This window comes from Echinops telfairi, unplaced genomic scaffold (genome assembly GCF_000313985.2).
Source record: "Echinops telfairi isolate 266 unplaced genomic scaffold, ASM31398v2 ScPeMD7_9;HRSCAF=40, whole genome shotgun sequence".
In the NCBI taxonomy this organism is placed as follows: Eukaryota; Metazoa; Chordata; class Mammalia; order Afrosoricida; family Tenrecidae; genus Echinops; species Echinops telfairi.
This window is the reverse complement of record NW_022103906.1, coordinates 79,655,581-79,670,993: the sequence shown is the minus strand read 5'-3', so window position 1 is coordinate 79,670,993 and position 15,413 is coordinate 79,655,581. Positions and strand designations below refer to the sequence as shown.

Genomic DNA, 15,413 nt, shown 5'->3' with positions numbered 1-15,413 from the left:
TAACATAGTCTGAGGTTCCTGAGAAAGCCCCCGGGTGCGGTGGGGTGGGGCTTTAATGAGCAGTGATAGGACATAGAAAGCAGTTGTGCAGCTGGTGTGGATCTGCTTCCCCTTGATCCCGCTGGAGTTTATTTCCTGGATTATCAGCCAGGAGAGAGGACAGGTTTCCTTCATTTTCCTTGACAAAGCTTTTTGACTAGCCTGAGGCGAAAAAAGTCCATTAAGGTCTTTCCACAAGGAAGGGCTCTTTCAAAGGTTCATGCAACGCTTCCTCAAACAACTGGGACTAGAAATGCATGGGCCCCACCTGTACCTTTGCCAGGCACACACCCTGAAGAAGTGAGAGACCTAGCGTGACCAGAATGCTGCACACCGCGTTCATCCCAGCAGTGCTCATAGATGGAAGCCACCCAATGGCCACCCGTGGAAGAACGGATTAATAAACTGGGGCACACACACTTAATGGGATTCCGCTGAACAGCAGGGATGGCACTACCTCAGGGCATGAAAGACTTGCAGCACATTGTGCTGAATGAAGTCAGTCCGTTACAAAAGGACAACTACGCAGGAGACCAGCAAAGAAACACCCAGACAAAGGTCTGCATACCACAGTCAACAGGGTGGGAGGGAAACTGCCCGAGGCTGGAGGCTGGGGGGTTCGGCAGGTCTTGACATGGGGGAATGGGAGGATTGTGTTCTATCAGAGTGTGTTAGACAGGGTTCTCTAGAGAGAGAAAACTAAATTGCTGATAATTTAATATATTTATTTATAAAGAAGTAGATATATAACAAGGAATGAACTGTTTAATCATATATAGTTAAATATATAATACAAGAAAGAAACAGTTAAATTATAAAGCACTACAAATGGCTTAATTCAACAAGAAAAGCGAAACTCACCATGGCATTTATCTCTCTGCCTTCAGTTAATCCCACTTGTGTTTATCGGCCAGGCTGGCACAATAAACTATCTCACAGAGGGAGACAGTAGAACAAGGGAGGGCAGGGCCAGCTCTTGGAAGCTTTGCTGAGTGTTTAAGTCGGAGACAAAAAGCTGTGAACTGCTATGGAAACCCCACCTAATAGACAATAAGTTGGGTTTTTTCAAGTCCACGAAAAATGTATTTATGAAAAATTGTTGCTTTTTGCACCAAAATACACTTCCTTGCTCTGACGAGGATCTAGTCTGAGGCACTGAGAAAGATCAGACCTAGGTTTGAGAAGAGCCCCTCTCAGAGCAACATGAATTCTGCCAGAACTGAAGCGAGAACCAACATCAAGTTGATGGTGAGTCTTGGGTAGAAGAATGTTGAACTCACTAAAGGCCTTATGGAAAGTTTTGACAGTGCCTCCAGAGAACTCAGTGTTTTACCACTGGAGAATCTGCTTGAAGAAGGGGTGGGACGGGGCTGAAGATGAAGCCCCCGGTGATGACCACATTCATTTGCTGGGAGGAAATGAATCGCGTGTGTGCTCAAATTGAGGAGGGCCAATGATGAACAGAAATAGCAGCCAACACCATAGCCCTCTTATCGGGAGCTTAGATAACTCTGACTTAAAAAAGGAGAGTTGAGCAGACTTTCAGCTTGCTGGGCAGCAAAACTTTTGTGCCCGGATCAGCTGCAGACAAAAGCAGAGCTCTCAATGGAAATTGTGCACAAGATCCTGAAGCCGCTCTCAGACGAGGGAGCGAGATTAAGCGTGGCTTTTCTCGTACGCTCCTAAAGATGGCGAATCACAATACTGACTCCCGAGGTCCGAGTGGTTCAAAGTGGGAAATGACCGGTCAAGAGCAAAGGCCGTGGCAAGCGTTTTTTTGGGATGCTCTGGGCAGTTGTGCTTGTTGGCTCTCTAGAGGGCCAACTAATGATAACAAGTTATGCGAGTTTGAAGAAGCTAGCCTAATCATTAGCAGAAATGAGGCCAGAGGACCACCTAACCCAGGGTGCTCCTCCTTCCCCTCTGTCTTGGGGGCCTCTTAGTGGGCCATCATTAGGCATGCACCGTACAGTCCTGATTGGACTCTGTCTGCCATTTTGTTTCCTAATCTTTAAAAATCTTTCATGGGCCCCCCCAAGACTTGGTTCTTGAGGGAGGGGACTAAGTGGCAGGTATTGCTTACAAACTTGTCTTGAACCTAGTGGAGCTCATGTGGAGAAAGTTCATCTGTCTTTTATTTTTACCTCAATTCCACTTTTCCTTGAGTGTTTTGAAGCCTGTCATATAGGTATGCCCTTGGGGACTGTACAACACAGGTGCTGTGTCTGCATGAGAGACCCCACTGACTCACATCCAACAGCTGGAAGGACAGAAGCTGGTGAGGGGAATTCTGTCTGAGCTACCCAGACGTCGTGGGGTCGTCCTTTGCTACAGTGGAGGTGTGCCTTCACAATAAGCCGAAGGGACCTCTCTTGGATCCGTGTGCGGGAGACCTAACGTGCTGTCTTGGACAGAGCCCTTCCGAGCCAGGACATTTTGTCTCGTGTTCAGACTCTGGTTGCTGATCATAGGTTTCTGTTGTCTGCTCCTGTGGTTTCATCATCTGGGAATTGTGGTGAATGCCTAGCAGGATAGCTGGCCACAAGGTCGCCCTCTGCCCTCCCCGAAATCCCCTCTCCACTTTCCATAGGTGTCCTAGCTCATTTGGAAAGACTAGAGATTCAGATGCACAGGTCTCGGGAACACCGGGAAGAGCCACCGCCAGCAGCGGCGGCGGAGGACGGCACCCTGGAGGCCAAGGTCCAGAAGCTAAGAGTTCTGCGCGACCAGCTGAGGGCCGAGGTGAAGCGCCGGCAAGCCAACGTGAGTAGAAGGTGGCTGGGAGGCCAGTATCTCCATGGTTCTCGTCTCTGATCCTGGTGGCGTTCAGTCCCTTAGATGATCCACCCTGCATCCAAGCCCTGACCTTCCATTTGGATTTCCCACGGGGAAGAGCTTAGCTTTTCAGTCTTCAGTCCCCGTGGTCTCTCGGTACAGTGACAGACAGTTTAGGAACTGTCAGATGCCAGGAGGCAGGTGGCACGTAGAATGCTGGGTTCCCTGTCCTTCAGGCTCCTGGCCCGGAGAAAGGCTGCTTTGGTGACCTGGGCCTCTGATATTTGTCTCGCTGACAGTGGGACACTGCGGCCTAGGCTTGGCTTCCTATGAGGCCATCAGCCTTAGAAACACATCAGTAAGTCCCCCGTGGGGAAGAACTCCAGGGAAGGGCCACCGACTCCTCTGCCCAGGGCATTCTGGTTGGGCTCTCTCACCTTCTGACCGTGTTCTGTCCTCTTGCTTGTTTGGATATTTGGTCTTGGCCTTGTCGCTAGCTTGCTTGTGTGTTCTGGGGGCAGGGTCAGTCTGATACACACTTGTCTCACAGCTGGAAGCTTGAATCTGAAAATCAGTATTTTCCATCCTGACACATGACACCTTGCACTCTGTGACCCAAACCAGCTGTCCCAGCCTCGATCCTTACAACTGTTTCCCTCAGCCTCACTGCCAGCGAGCGAAGCATGCTGACTCGCAGCCCCCCTGTGGGTGCCCGAGACTGTAGATGTTGACGGGAGTAGAAAGCCCGTCCTTCTCCCAAGGAGCCACTGCTGGTTTCGAGCTGCACTCCTGGGCTCATCCTAATCTTGACTGAAATCCCTGCCTTTCTCCTCTGAAAACAGAGGCCTTCCCACCGCAGGCTTACTGGTGCTTCAGGCTGCAGCTCTGCCTGGTTCCTTGCACTGTGACTCAGTCCTTCCTCCGCTGTGATGACACAGTGGGCGATACTAACCACAGGGTCAGCAGGTTGAACCCACTACCTGCTCCGTGGGGGAAAGATGCAGCTGGCTGCTCCCAAAAAGTCTCTGAAACCCCAGGGCAGTGGTCCCCTGCCCTCTAGGGTCCTGATGAGTCAGGGTGGACTCTGGGGCGGCGAGGACTGGGGCGGCAGGCCGCCTGGGGCATTTCTGGATGCAGTTGCAGAACAGCGGTCCTGTGCGCTGGGCAGGGGTGGTACTCCCTGGGACCCAGTCTGATTTGCCGCCTTCTTGCAGGTGGAAGCCAGTCTAGAACCTGACCAAGCCCTGGAGGCAAGCGAGCAAGAAGATTTAGAGGCAAAACGGGAAAATTTGAAAGCCCTTCTGCAGGCATATTGGTTTACAGGTATTGGCTTTTCCTTCCTGGCCTGACTCACACTGGGACTCTGTCTCTCTCTCTCTCTCTCTCTCTCTCATCCGTGACTGCTGGTTGTACTGTTGATCTTGGACTCGTTTCACAAATATTATTTTGTTTCCTGCCCCGCCCCCTGGCACACATTCACAAAGCTTGCGTGCTATTTATAGGCACATTTGCACATCCCGGCTGAGTCTGTCGAGCATAAGACTGGTTGCTGGCTGGCTGGCTGGCTCAGATTGCTGATTTCGGCTATCTGTACTGTGCCAAAGGGGCCACTAGAACTGCTGCTGCTGGCTGGCTCCACGCCACCGGTCACTTTCACAATGAAATTGGGAATTTATTCGCCTGTCTCTGCCACAAGAGGATTATGGGAAGAATTGAGGGCTGTTGTAGATTATCTAACACTTCTTTTTTAAAAAAAAAAGTAAATTGACAACTCCAAAGTTTCTTCCGTAGTTTGGGCTTTAGAGGAGTCATTGTGTTTTCCTTTTCTATGATTCTGTGGTTTTGGCGACTCAGCTCCTACAGTGGGTCAGGGTCCAGGGGAAGCGAACCTCTGAGCGTGTCCTGCCTGCACTGGACCCTGCTGGGGCCAGGGGCGAATAGCATGGCATCCGCTGACTAGAACCATCTCGTTCATCCCAGGGCTCAGCGGGAAGCTGACCAGCCGTGGGGTCTGTATCTGCATCAACACTGCCTTCGAGGGGCACCTCCTGGAGTCCTATTTTGTGGACCTGGTCATACAGAAGCCGGTTCGGATCCATCACCACTCAGTTCCGGCCTTCATTCCCCTCCAGGAGCTCGCTGCAAAGTACTTACAGACTGACATTCAGCACTTCCTCTTCAGTCTCTGCGAATACCTGAATGCGTACGCGGGGAGGAAGTACCAGGCGGATCAGCTTCAGGTATCTGTCTGGAATCCTACTTAGCTCATTTTATGGGCCAAGGATAAGCTTAGAAGGAAAACAACACCACTAAGACCCCCCACCCCCTCACCCCACCCCTGCTCCTGGGACCTCTCTGCTATGTGAGATGTTGCACAACTCTGAGCCAGACGCCAGACCATTCTTCTAGTGCTTATTTCTCACCACCCTCTTCTTACCCTTTCGAGACTCTGGGGTGTGTGTGGAAGCAGGGATGTGGGTGACGGGTGGCTCTACTCCCAAAGGCTGCGTCCTTGAAGCCTTCCTGCCCCACACAAATTCCTGGAATGCAGTTGCTACACCATTGATTTCTGTCCTCCTTAAAACTGCATTGTCTTAATGGTACAGGTTTACACCGCAGCCGATGTAGGCACCTGGCGGAAGATTGGGCTTTCTTTCTGTCCAAAGACCCACAGCCTTGGGGACCCGAGGGAGCCTTTCTGCCCTGTAGGGTTGCTCTGAGTCAGAATTGTCTTGGCAGCACTTGGGTTAGTTTTTCCAGGCTCTCCTCTTTAATAGTTTTCCGCACCAATCGTTCCGTGGCAATGGGTGCATTCTTTACAACACTGGAACATGCTCATTTCTGTTCGCTTTCCATTCATCTACTTTTCCCGTCCCCCTCAACACTCCCCTTTGCTTTGAAGGAAGTGTTGACTGACTGCGCTCCTATGAGGGATTTTTAAAGGAATGTAGCCCTTCTGTGGGACCCCTTATTTTCTAAGCCAGTCTCCTCCCTAGGTTCAGTGTGACCTTGGGCTGGGTTGGGTTCCATATTGAAGAGGCTCTCAGGGCCACGGTCCTGGGGAGCAGGTGAGTGGCACCAGTCCTGTCGTTGGTGGAGTTTTGTTAGGAATTTGAGGTACCATATTTTCTCCCACTTTATCAGTCTTAGGGCTTGTAGTCAGTGTGTTTTTAAGTCAGCAAGGATTCATCGATTACGTAGTTCTATGTGTCACGGGCCTTACCAAATCAGGAAAAGGAATGGTTTTTTAAATAGCACGGAGGATTATGGTCAGTTTTCTGGACACTGGTTCACCTTCTGTGGGTTGCCAAATGAGAGCCGGGTTGGTCTGACCAAAGGGAGCGGGAGTTGGCCCCGTCCGCTCAGCAGGTCCGCACCCTGTGCATGTGTCCGGACTTGGAGGCTCCGGTTTTCAGTTAGATTAACCCTGCGGAACTTGGTGGGACGTGTGAATGCCCGCGCCCTGCCAGCGGAGCATTAACTGGGTAATTGCCTCCTGAAGCCCCCACCGAGCCTTTCCTCTTGGAAAGGGCCATCAAGTCGGTTCCCACCCATAGCTACTCTGCGCGGCAGAACCAAACACTGCCCTGTCTTGTGCCCCCTCGCAATTGTCCCTTTGCGCAGTCCGTTACTGCAGCCACGGTGTCTGTCCACCTCTTGGAGGGCCTTCCGCTCTTTCACTGCCCCTCCATTTTACCAAGCATGTCTCACTCCAGGGACTGGTCTTGACAACCTGTCCAAAGTACTTAAGATAAAGCCTCGCCGTCCTTGCCTCTGAGGAGCATTCTTGCCTCTACTTCTCCAAGACAGATCAGTTTGTCCTTTGAGCAGCCCCTGGTACTTTCAGTATTCTTCCCCAGCTCCACAGTGCAAGCCCACCCATGGGAGAGAATGAACCATACCATGGCTTGGGTATTTTGGCCAGACTGTTAATCGTTACAAATCCCTTCTCTCCCCCTCACCACCCCCCACCCCCCGGGCATTTCTCTGTCCCTTACTTAGTCTCTGAAATTTCGTGAAGTAAATTTAGCTAGACATGTTTGTGTCCCTGTCTGTTGGTGGACATGTTTTGGATTACCACGTTTCTCAGGAATGGTAGTCATCATCGTGTTTGTCCGGAACCCTTCTCCCTCAGAGCGACTTTGCCTCCTATCTGGCTGGGCCCCTGCAGAGAAACCCACAGTGCAACCTGCTATCGTTCATGTACAAAGTAGAGCCAGCGGGCCGGTCCTTTCCATTCTGTGCCCGGCTGTTGTATAAGGACCTCACAGTTAGTCTCCCGACAGATGTCACCATCACCTATCAAGGTAAGAGAAGGATGCCCCAGCGGAGCGGGCAGAGCGACTGACACTGACTGAAACAGGGAGAAACAGGCATTAGACACCCAGCAGGCTTCTTGAGACAAGTTGTTCTGATTAGGAACCAGAGCTGTTCTCAAGGAAAAAGGGTTTTTCCTTGTTTCTGCTCATCTTCCCTCCATCAACAGCAAGCACAATTATCCTGGGTTTCTTCCTCCTCGGCTGCACCCACTCTGCCGTGGTTCTTTCCGCTTGAGACCTGCCCTTTGTTGCAGAGCCCCCTGGAGGACAGTCAGCAAGCCCCTGTGAGGAGTGGAGCCAGTAATGAGGGGCCGCAGAAAGTTCATGGGAGCCCCCTGGAGGACAGTCAGCAAGCCCCTGTGAGGAGTGGAGCCAGTAATGAGGGGCCGCAGAAAGTTCATGGGAGCCCCCTGGAGGACAGTCAGCAAGCCCCTGTGAGGAGTGGAGCCAGTAATGAGGGGCCGCAGAAAGTTCATGAGAAAGTCTATGATCTTTTCGCCTCATTTCCTCATGAACTTTTCGCAACCCCCTTGTAGAGGGAGGACAAGTCTGTATACGAGGGGGTACCCCCCAGAAAACGGAAAAAAGCTCTGCTGGGTAGAACTTTTACATGCATTTTTCCTGCGAGGCGAGCATTGAACAACTGGCTCTGAGTTAGTGCACCCAGTGGCGTCATCTGGGAAGGTTCTCTCTGGTCACAGTGAATTTTTCCATAAATACAGTTTCACTTGAACCTCATTTCTTGATGGCCAATTTAAGAGAAGGGCATTTGGCTATGAAATTTTGTTTCCTGTGCTGGGGGGGGGGGGGAAATACCATAGAAACTGTTGTGATGTTGAACACAATTAACAAGGACAGCACTTTGGGAAAAACACAAGTGTACGAGTGGTTTTCTCGTTTCAAAAAAGGTGAAAATGTACCTCATTCTGGTCATCCGACAACTTCTGAACAGATGAAAATATCGACAATATTTGTGCACCTGTGCTCCAAGACCAACGGAGCACCGTTGAAGAGATGGGCAAGTTATCTGGACTTAGAGTTCAGTTCAGCAAGCTTAAACAGAAGATTTGGGAATGAGAGCGTCGCTGCAAAATTTGTGCCTCGGGTTCTGACTGACCATGCAAGAGCATCGAGTGGAAACATGCTGTGCTTTGAAAGAACAGCTCTGAAGTGACCCAGACTTTTTGTCATTACTCGCGACAAGACATGTGCGATTCTTGTGACCCCAAAAGCAAACATGAAGCCAGTGGAAGGCGCCATCGGCACCTCACCCAAAAAAAGCTTGTCACATGAAATTGAAGATAAAGACGATGCTCGTTTGTTTTTTGATGTGAGGGGGATAGTGCACCTGGAGTCTGTTCCACCACGTCAGACTGTTGTCAAGCTTTCTGTTTAAAGGTTCTGAAAAGATTGCCTGTAACTGCGACAAAAAAGGCCGGATTTGTGGCAGACGGGACTGGTTTTGCCAGACCTCGCTGTGTGACTTCTTATTTCTGTGAATGCAGAGGGACACGAAAGGGCAGCCATTAGACAACGAAGAGGCGGAGAAAAAAACGAGGGAGGTGCTGTCCGCCATCCAAACAGATAAGTTTGAAAAATGTTTCCAAGAATGGACTCGCAGATTTGACAAATGCATTAAGTGTAATGGAGAGTACTTTGAAGGTTGATAAGGTTGTTTTGTAAAAAAACACCCAAAAACAGCTTTGAAAAAATTTTTCCGTTTTTTGGGAGTGCCCCCTCATACACTTCGCTCTCTGCAGGGTAAGTGGACATTGTCAGAGCTGCCCAGAACTGGGGTTGGTTATAAATGCTCACATAGCTTTGCGGGGGGAATTCCGGGCTTTTGGGGGGTACTCCCTTATAACACAACACTTAGCTCTCTGGTGGGTAAGTGGACTTTGTCAGCAACTGTGTTGGTTATAAATGCCGCATGGCAGTGGAGCGTTGGCAGTAATACATCGGATAAGGTGTTTTGAGGAGGAAGACCTTGGGGTCTGTTGTAGGTTCCCCTTTGTAAGTCCCGTCTCAAAACCACCTGGGTCCCGAATGTCAGTGGCATTCTTACTCCCCAGTTGCACTGGCTGAGACAGACGTTTCTCCTTCAGGGACAGATGCGCTGTCCACCTCCCGGGAAGAACAGCGAGTCTCGCACGAGCGTCTCTTTCGCACGGAGTCGCTGCAGAAGGTGTTCGCTTCGTTCGCAAGAGGAGAGCAGCTGGTCTTTTGAAAGCCGGTTTCATCGGGAGCCTTGCCAAGAGGGAACTGAGGGTCTGGGAACGGGAAATGCTGTGGCCCGTCATGGCGGTGAGAGCCCGCCCTCTCCCCGGGATGATACGGGCAGGGCTGTCTTCAAGGCGTTCTCTTTTAGGGCCGCTCTCACCTGTCTGAGCATTTACTAGAATACGCAAGGCCCCTGTTCTTCCGAGGTGTTATTTAAGCGCACGTGTTCGATGGAGTCAAAGTGGTTTGTGGGGAGTAGAGGGCACGGTGTGAGAGAGGGAAGGTGTGTCCTTCAACTGACTTCTGTGGGAGTTTTGAGCAACGTTGCCTCCTTTTCTTGGGCCTTTTAGAAGGAAGCTCTTGACCAGAGGTGACCTGCACAGAAGGGAGGGTCACCTTTGGCTTGGAGCAGGGCATTGTGGGCGGTTGCTATGGGAAGGGTAGTGTGTGCAGCTACTGTGGAGAGACAGACGTCAGGGTTTCCTGAAACATTCTGCAAGAGAGCTGAGTGTGTTTAAGTCACCTATGAAAGAATATACCTGCCCGAACCCCAGTCATTGTCCAGGGGAGCAGACCTCTGCCCTCTCCCCGCCCCTGCAGACACCAAGCTATGATGGCGGTGTGGTTTCGGCCCCGTCTCCTTGGCTGTATAATGGACCATTTTCCCCTGTGACCGTGGACCTGGGAGTGGTTGGCGTTTTTTTGTCCCTGGCTTAGGAGAGTATGTGGAGGGCCAGTTCACAGACAAGAACACGTGTTTCTGGTGGACCATTTCTACCCCTTGCTCGAGTGTCCTCATGTTACTGTCCCCAGGCCCCAAGCTGTGTTCCTGCTTAGCTCTAACCAGTCACTTGGGGCCCCGCGCTCCAATCAGGGAGGCCCGCTTGGGCCAGTGGAGCCTAAAGGGCGGGGCTCCTAGCTGAGGCTCTGGCTCCGGCGCGTGGAGGGGACCCAGAGTACGACGCGCTCTCTCCAGTTGGGCGTGCACACACTTCTAGGATGACCACAGTCAAGTTGAATAAAGCTTTAATAAAACAGTCTGTTGTTGTTTTTTTTAATCCACACCTGTAAGTTCCCGTTTAAAGCAGTAGCAAAGGCGACTGTAGCAGAGCTCAGAGGCAAGGCCATATTGGAAAGTGTTTTCAACAGAAAGTTAAAAATATAAATGTAGAAGATCTGTGTATATATTTTTTTCTCTCGGAAATAGATCCCCCTCCCACCAGGTCAAAGGAAATATTGCACTTTCTGCTCTCAGGACTAAGGTGACGGGTTCAGGAAGAACCTTTCAAGATTATCAGGAACGGCGGGACTAGGGCCATGTAACCTAACGCGGACCCCAAGGCGGTCCCCACTGGGGCTCTTCAGAGAGAGCGCGCTGCTTCTCATGGACACCTGCCCCCCGGCTGTGCGGCCCTCCCTCTGGGCCATGTCTGACAAGGACCAGCCAACCGCTTGGTGGCCAGGGCTCTCGGGAAGGTGCTGGCTGGAGCGGGTTCTGGGTGGGCTGCTCTCCCCAGGCGGGAGAAGCTGCAGGCATCCTGGGGACGGTGGCCGCCCTCGGAGTTCTCTTGTCCACGCATAGGAAGGCTTGGGGAGGTGGTTAACCCTAAGTCTATGGGAATGTGCTTCAACAGTGTGGGGATGTCGGGACTGTCCTTTCCCAAGACTTCTCTGGTTCCGAAAGAGAAACCCTCCCTCCGTGGGCGGGCCATGGCAGGCCAGAGGCCCCTCAGGAGTTATCCACCACCTGGTGGGGCAGTGTGACCACAGGGCCCTGTGGGAAGGCGGCGGGCTTGTCGCGCCCCTTCAGGAAAAAGGTAAGCAGCTCGCCCTTGCCCTTGACAAAGATGGGGCCCCGCCGCACAAAGCGGAAGCCATACTCCCGCAGGATGGTCTGGGTCTCTTCCACCACCTAGAGGAGACCGGAGAGCGGGGGTCAGGGTGCGTCAAGACCGAGAACTGACACCGAAACGCCCACGACCCCCAGGTCCCAGCCCACACTGGGCCTCAGTGCCCGGGCCCTCCAGGGTGGGGACAGCAGGTCCCAGGGCAGTGCACTCTGGGCCCGCTGCTCTTCAGAGCCCTGCCCCTCCAGCTCACGGTGGCCACACTCACCCAGGCCGTTTATGCCCGGCTCTTCCGCCAGCCCCCCACCCCTGTACAGGTGCGGGGGCTTCAGGGGAGTCAACCTTAGAACCACCAGGTGTCAGGAGTTGACGTGCTCCTGAGGCGAGAGTGGCCTCCCTTCCCGCCCTTGCCATGCGCTCGCTCACTGCTGGCTGTACCTGAATGTTGCCCATGACCCCCGTGGACTCCATCCTGCTGGCCACGTTGACTGTGTTACCCCAGATGTCGTAGTGTGGTTTCCGGGCTCCAATGACCCCAGCCAGTACCCCTCCTTTGTTCATGCCTGGGGAGAGGGCGGAAGTTCAGCACAGCCCAGAGTCTGCCTCGTCCCCGCCCCCACTCCGTTCCCTGTGACGGCTCCTCACCGAGCCCTACAGCACCCCATCTCGGATTTTGAAGGCTGTACATCGGTGGGAATAGAAAGCCTCATTCTCCCGACCACCAGCTGGTAGGTTCAAACCGCAGGCCTTGGGGTGAGAAGCCCAATGTGTATAACCCACGAAGCCACCAGGGCTCCACACAGCATTCTGCCCTCGTGAAACTGGTCTTGAAACTAAGCTACCAGAAGACGCTTTGTTCACCCACAAGCTCCTTCGTTCAGTGTGGTACCGCGGCGAACTCTGCACTCAGCCTTGGTGCTTAGGTCTCCTGGGACCCGAACTGGTGTGAACACCCCCACCCCGCTCAGCAGCAGGCGGCCAGCGGCAGTGACTCCTGACCGTCTTTTGAACACCAGGCCGGCGTAAAGTAAGCAAAGCCCTCAGCAGACCTAGCAGCGCTGTGGGGAAGATTAGAGGGCAGGTGGGCCTCCCGAGCCGGAAACGACACCCAGGCCACGGGGTGGCCACTATTCACCCGTGCGCATGGGAGTTTGGCTAGAAAAGTGCCGACGGGATGACTGGCCCTCCGGCTCTGAGGGCTCTGGTGGCGCGGCGGGTGAAGCAACAGCCTGCTAGCCACCTGGCCCGGCCCTCAGTTCAACCCCCATGGGCCCCCTCCGCCCCATCCTGCAGGCCTGCTGCAGCAGAGAAGGTTCTGGCCCTGAGCCCGAGGACCGGCCCGGCCCAGATGCCTCCGGTCTTTGTAAGCCCCTCAAACTTCCCGCCTATCTGCCCCGCACCCGAGCCTTACCTATACGCAGCATGAAATTATTGAAGGACTGGTTGTTGATGTTGGTGAGCGTGTCCTTCATGGCCAGTGCAAAGTCGGCCAGGTCAGCCAGGTGCTGCCAGCGCTCCTTCTCCGACTTCTCTTCCTGTGCAGGGAGCAGTGGTGAGGCCAGCGAGCGAGCTCCGCCTGCCTGCTCCCTCCTTCCCATGGCTGGCGGCTGGCGGCAGAGGCCTCAGGCTGCCCTTCTCTGCACAAAGGCGCCAGCAGCAGCCTCTTCCTCTCGGACTGGTAGCCGTGACAGATACACTAGGCCTGGGACAACCCGGACAGTGCCCACAGGGACCCCAAATCCCGCCCAGCTCAGCGGCTGCTGTGAGCCATGCTTTTGATCACAAGCCACGTCGTATCGCCTGTCGCTAAGTGCCTGCAGCTGCCCTTGATTGGCTTCTTCGGCTCTTTGAGGCTAAGCAACTCAAGGTGATGGGCCACCTGAGGCCTGTCCCTAAAACATCCGTGGAGAGGGCAGTGCTTCTCTGCATCTCAGGGCAGCCGTGGACACAGAAGAATCTTTTCAAACAGTCATTTTCTGTGGGGCACAGGAAGCCCCGTGGAGCCCTCCACAACCCATTGCCTCTCTCTGCAGCTAAAGAGCTGGCTTATCAGGGGTGCGTCAGCCAGTGAGGCGAAGCCCCCCACCCCAACAAAATCCATGCCTACAACCTGGGTGGGGCCACCTCTACTCTAGAGACGTGAGCAGGAAGGGGAGGCGTCCTCTCCTGTGACCGTGGCTGCAGCGCTGGGTGTCCGCCGGACGCTGGGAAGGACGTGGAGGCCCAGGGCGTTTCCTGGGGGCTCTCGGGAAACCGCCTGCGGTAAGTCCTGTTCTATGTCTGATGGGCACATGTGTGTCTGGCCACTTGGTACGACTGACCTCAATAACCTTGGCCCTCTAGTGACTTCTCATTCCCCACCTGCCAGGCGTGGGCAGCCAATCCTCTGCTGGGGGGGGGGGGCTGGGGGGGCATCACCCCATCTCCTGTCTCTAGCCAGTGGGGTGTTGGGTTACCTTATTGGAGCCAGTGAAGCCGTTGGTGTTGACATCTGGGGTGACTCCTGAAGCGGCCATGTAGGTGCTGCCGATGGTTTTGATCTTGGTGATGATGCGGAATTTGGGGTTGTCCAGGAGCTGAGACCAGGGGTGCAGAAGAGAAGGTTGTTAACAGATGAGGGTGATGCGTGCACCCGCCCACAACTGACAAACAGCTCAGAAAACACCTGAGAGACGCTTTCCTATCAAAGACCTGCTCGTTCCCCCACTTCTCGGATGCGTTCTGCCGGGCAAGCTTCTGAATTCCGCGTGTCTCTGCTTCTCCAGCACCATGCTGGGAGGCAGCGGTCACGCTCCTGGCGTGGCTGGACATGTGCACAAAGGCACTCGCTGGTGTCCAAGCGACCCAGTGCCCACCGGGTCTGTGGCCGGGGAGCCCTAAGTTGCTTGGCTCGGCTCTTTCATTTCCCACCTCAAGCCCCCTCATTCCAACCTTTCCGGATGTCCAGAGTCCACGGGGAGGGATTTATCTGGGGAAAGGTGGCCAGTCTGGAGTAGCTCTCACTTCCCTTTGGCCTCCACCCTTCTCGGGCCGGCCGCAGAGTCTGGAGGAGGACGACCAGGAGGGCGACTCACGGAGTCGAAGTCGGAGATGATCTCGTTGAGGAAGCGCAGGCACTCGATGCCGCCGTTGTTGATGCTCTCCTCTGTGTAGAAGTCGGCGAAGTTGGGCAGGGAGGCAAACATGACTCCGATCTCATCGTAGGACTGGCTGTACAGCTCCTGGAAAGAGGCACGGCCCAGGGCTCAACCGACGCCCTCCTCCCGGGACCCTGATGCTGCACCCAGCAACCTGCCCGCGCACGTCTCCCACAGTGACCTGGTCCAAACTTTGAATGTGCAAGAGCAGCTTGCTTGGCCCATGCCTGCGGGAGCCCTCGCCGGGAGGAAGGGGGTGGGGTGGGGGGAGAGCAGAGTTGGAGCAGTGGGGACATGGGCAATAGGAAGCATTGTTTAAGGAGGTCCCGGCGGCAGGAAGGGGGACTCACTAAGCCTCTCCTGCAACGTGGCTTCCCGGAGAGGCAAGCCTTGGAAGACGCCTGGGGAACTTTGGCTTCCCTAACTGTCCTTGCTGGTTGGACCCTGCCTTCCCCTGACTCCGCGGCCCAAGAAGGCCTACGTCCCCATGTCAGAGCTGAGGATGCGCCCCTCACCTCGTCCCTCTTCTTAGAGCCCAGGAAGTGGCGGGCCACATGCTCGGGCAGCATGTTGGTGACCAAGGCCTCGTTCCAGCGCCGCATCTCGTACACACGCTCCTTCTGGTCGTGGACCTCGATCTTCCACAAGAACAGGGTCCGCGCCAGCTTTTCCACCTGCAGACAGACAGACAGATGCGGGGGCGGCCTTGAGGGTGACTGCCCGATGGAGGATGGAGAGCAGGACAAGAATGCAGGGGCCCCAGGAAACACTGCAGAGAAGATGGCTAGTTGGCGAGGGCAGTAAGGCCCCGACAGGATTCACCCGCACCAGAGCCCTGTGGTTACAGCAGAGATACTTGGGAGGCCTTCATACGCATCAGGCCTCCTGGGCCTTCGGCGCTAGCATGTGGGTGGTGGTGGCTGCAGCAGGGGGGTCTCCCAACCCAGGGTGAAGTTCCCATTTCCAAAAGCTTCCTTTTGGCCAAGTGGCTGGGAAGGCTGCGCTTCTCTGGAAAGCCACTGGGGGCAGTTTGGCCAACGTGGAGTAGTGAGTCCTGGTAAGGAGACCTCCCCTCT

General features: G+C 54.2%; 2 protein-coding genes across 2 annotated transcripts in view; one reads left to right on the top strand and one right to left on the bottom strand.

The window, feature by feature from the left end:
• The window catches only part of CENPO (centromere protein O), a 13,732-nt gene extending 3,339 nt beyond the window's left edge, over positions 1 to 10,393 (top strand). Inside the window, exons 3-7 of the mRNA XM_045286719.1 lie at positions 2,630 to 2,802; positions 4,029 to 4,137; positions 4,795 to 5,054; positions 6,950 to 7,121; positions 9,239 to 10,393. Of these exons, the coding sequence (XP_045142654.1) occupies positions 2,630 to 2,802; positions 4,029 to 4,137; positions 4,795 to 5,054; positions 6,950 to 7,121; positions 9,239 to 9,360 (836 nt within the window). The 3' untranslated portion in view covers positions 9,361 to 10,393. The remainder of the gene's footprint in view (positions 1 to 2,629; positions 2,803 to 4,028; positions 4,138 to 4,794; positions 5,055 to 6,949; positions 7,122 to 9,238) is intronic.
• ADCY3 (adenylate cyclase 3) overlaps positions 10,363 to 15,413 on the bottom strand; it is a 101,622-nt gene continuing 96,571 nt past the window's right edge. The window contains exons 15-20 of the mRNA XM_013004358.2: positions 14,853 to 15,011; positions 14,275 to 14,421; positions 13,657 to 13,776; positions 12,612 to 12,735; positions 11,639 to 11,763; positions 10,363 to 11,265 (exon numbers count right to left, since the gene is read on the bottom strand). Coding sequence (XP_012859812.1) covers positions 11,083 to 11,265; positions 11,639 to 11,763; positions 12,612 to 12,735; positions 13,657 to 13,776; positions 14,275 to 14,421; positions 14,853 to 15,011 — 858 coding nt within the window. The 3' untranslated portion in view covers positions 10,363 to 11,082. The remainder of the gene's footprint in view (positions 11,266 to 11,638; positions 11,764 to 12,611; positions 12,736 to 13,656; positions 13,777 to 14,274; positions 14,422 to 14,852; positions 15,012 to 15,413) is intronic.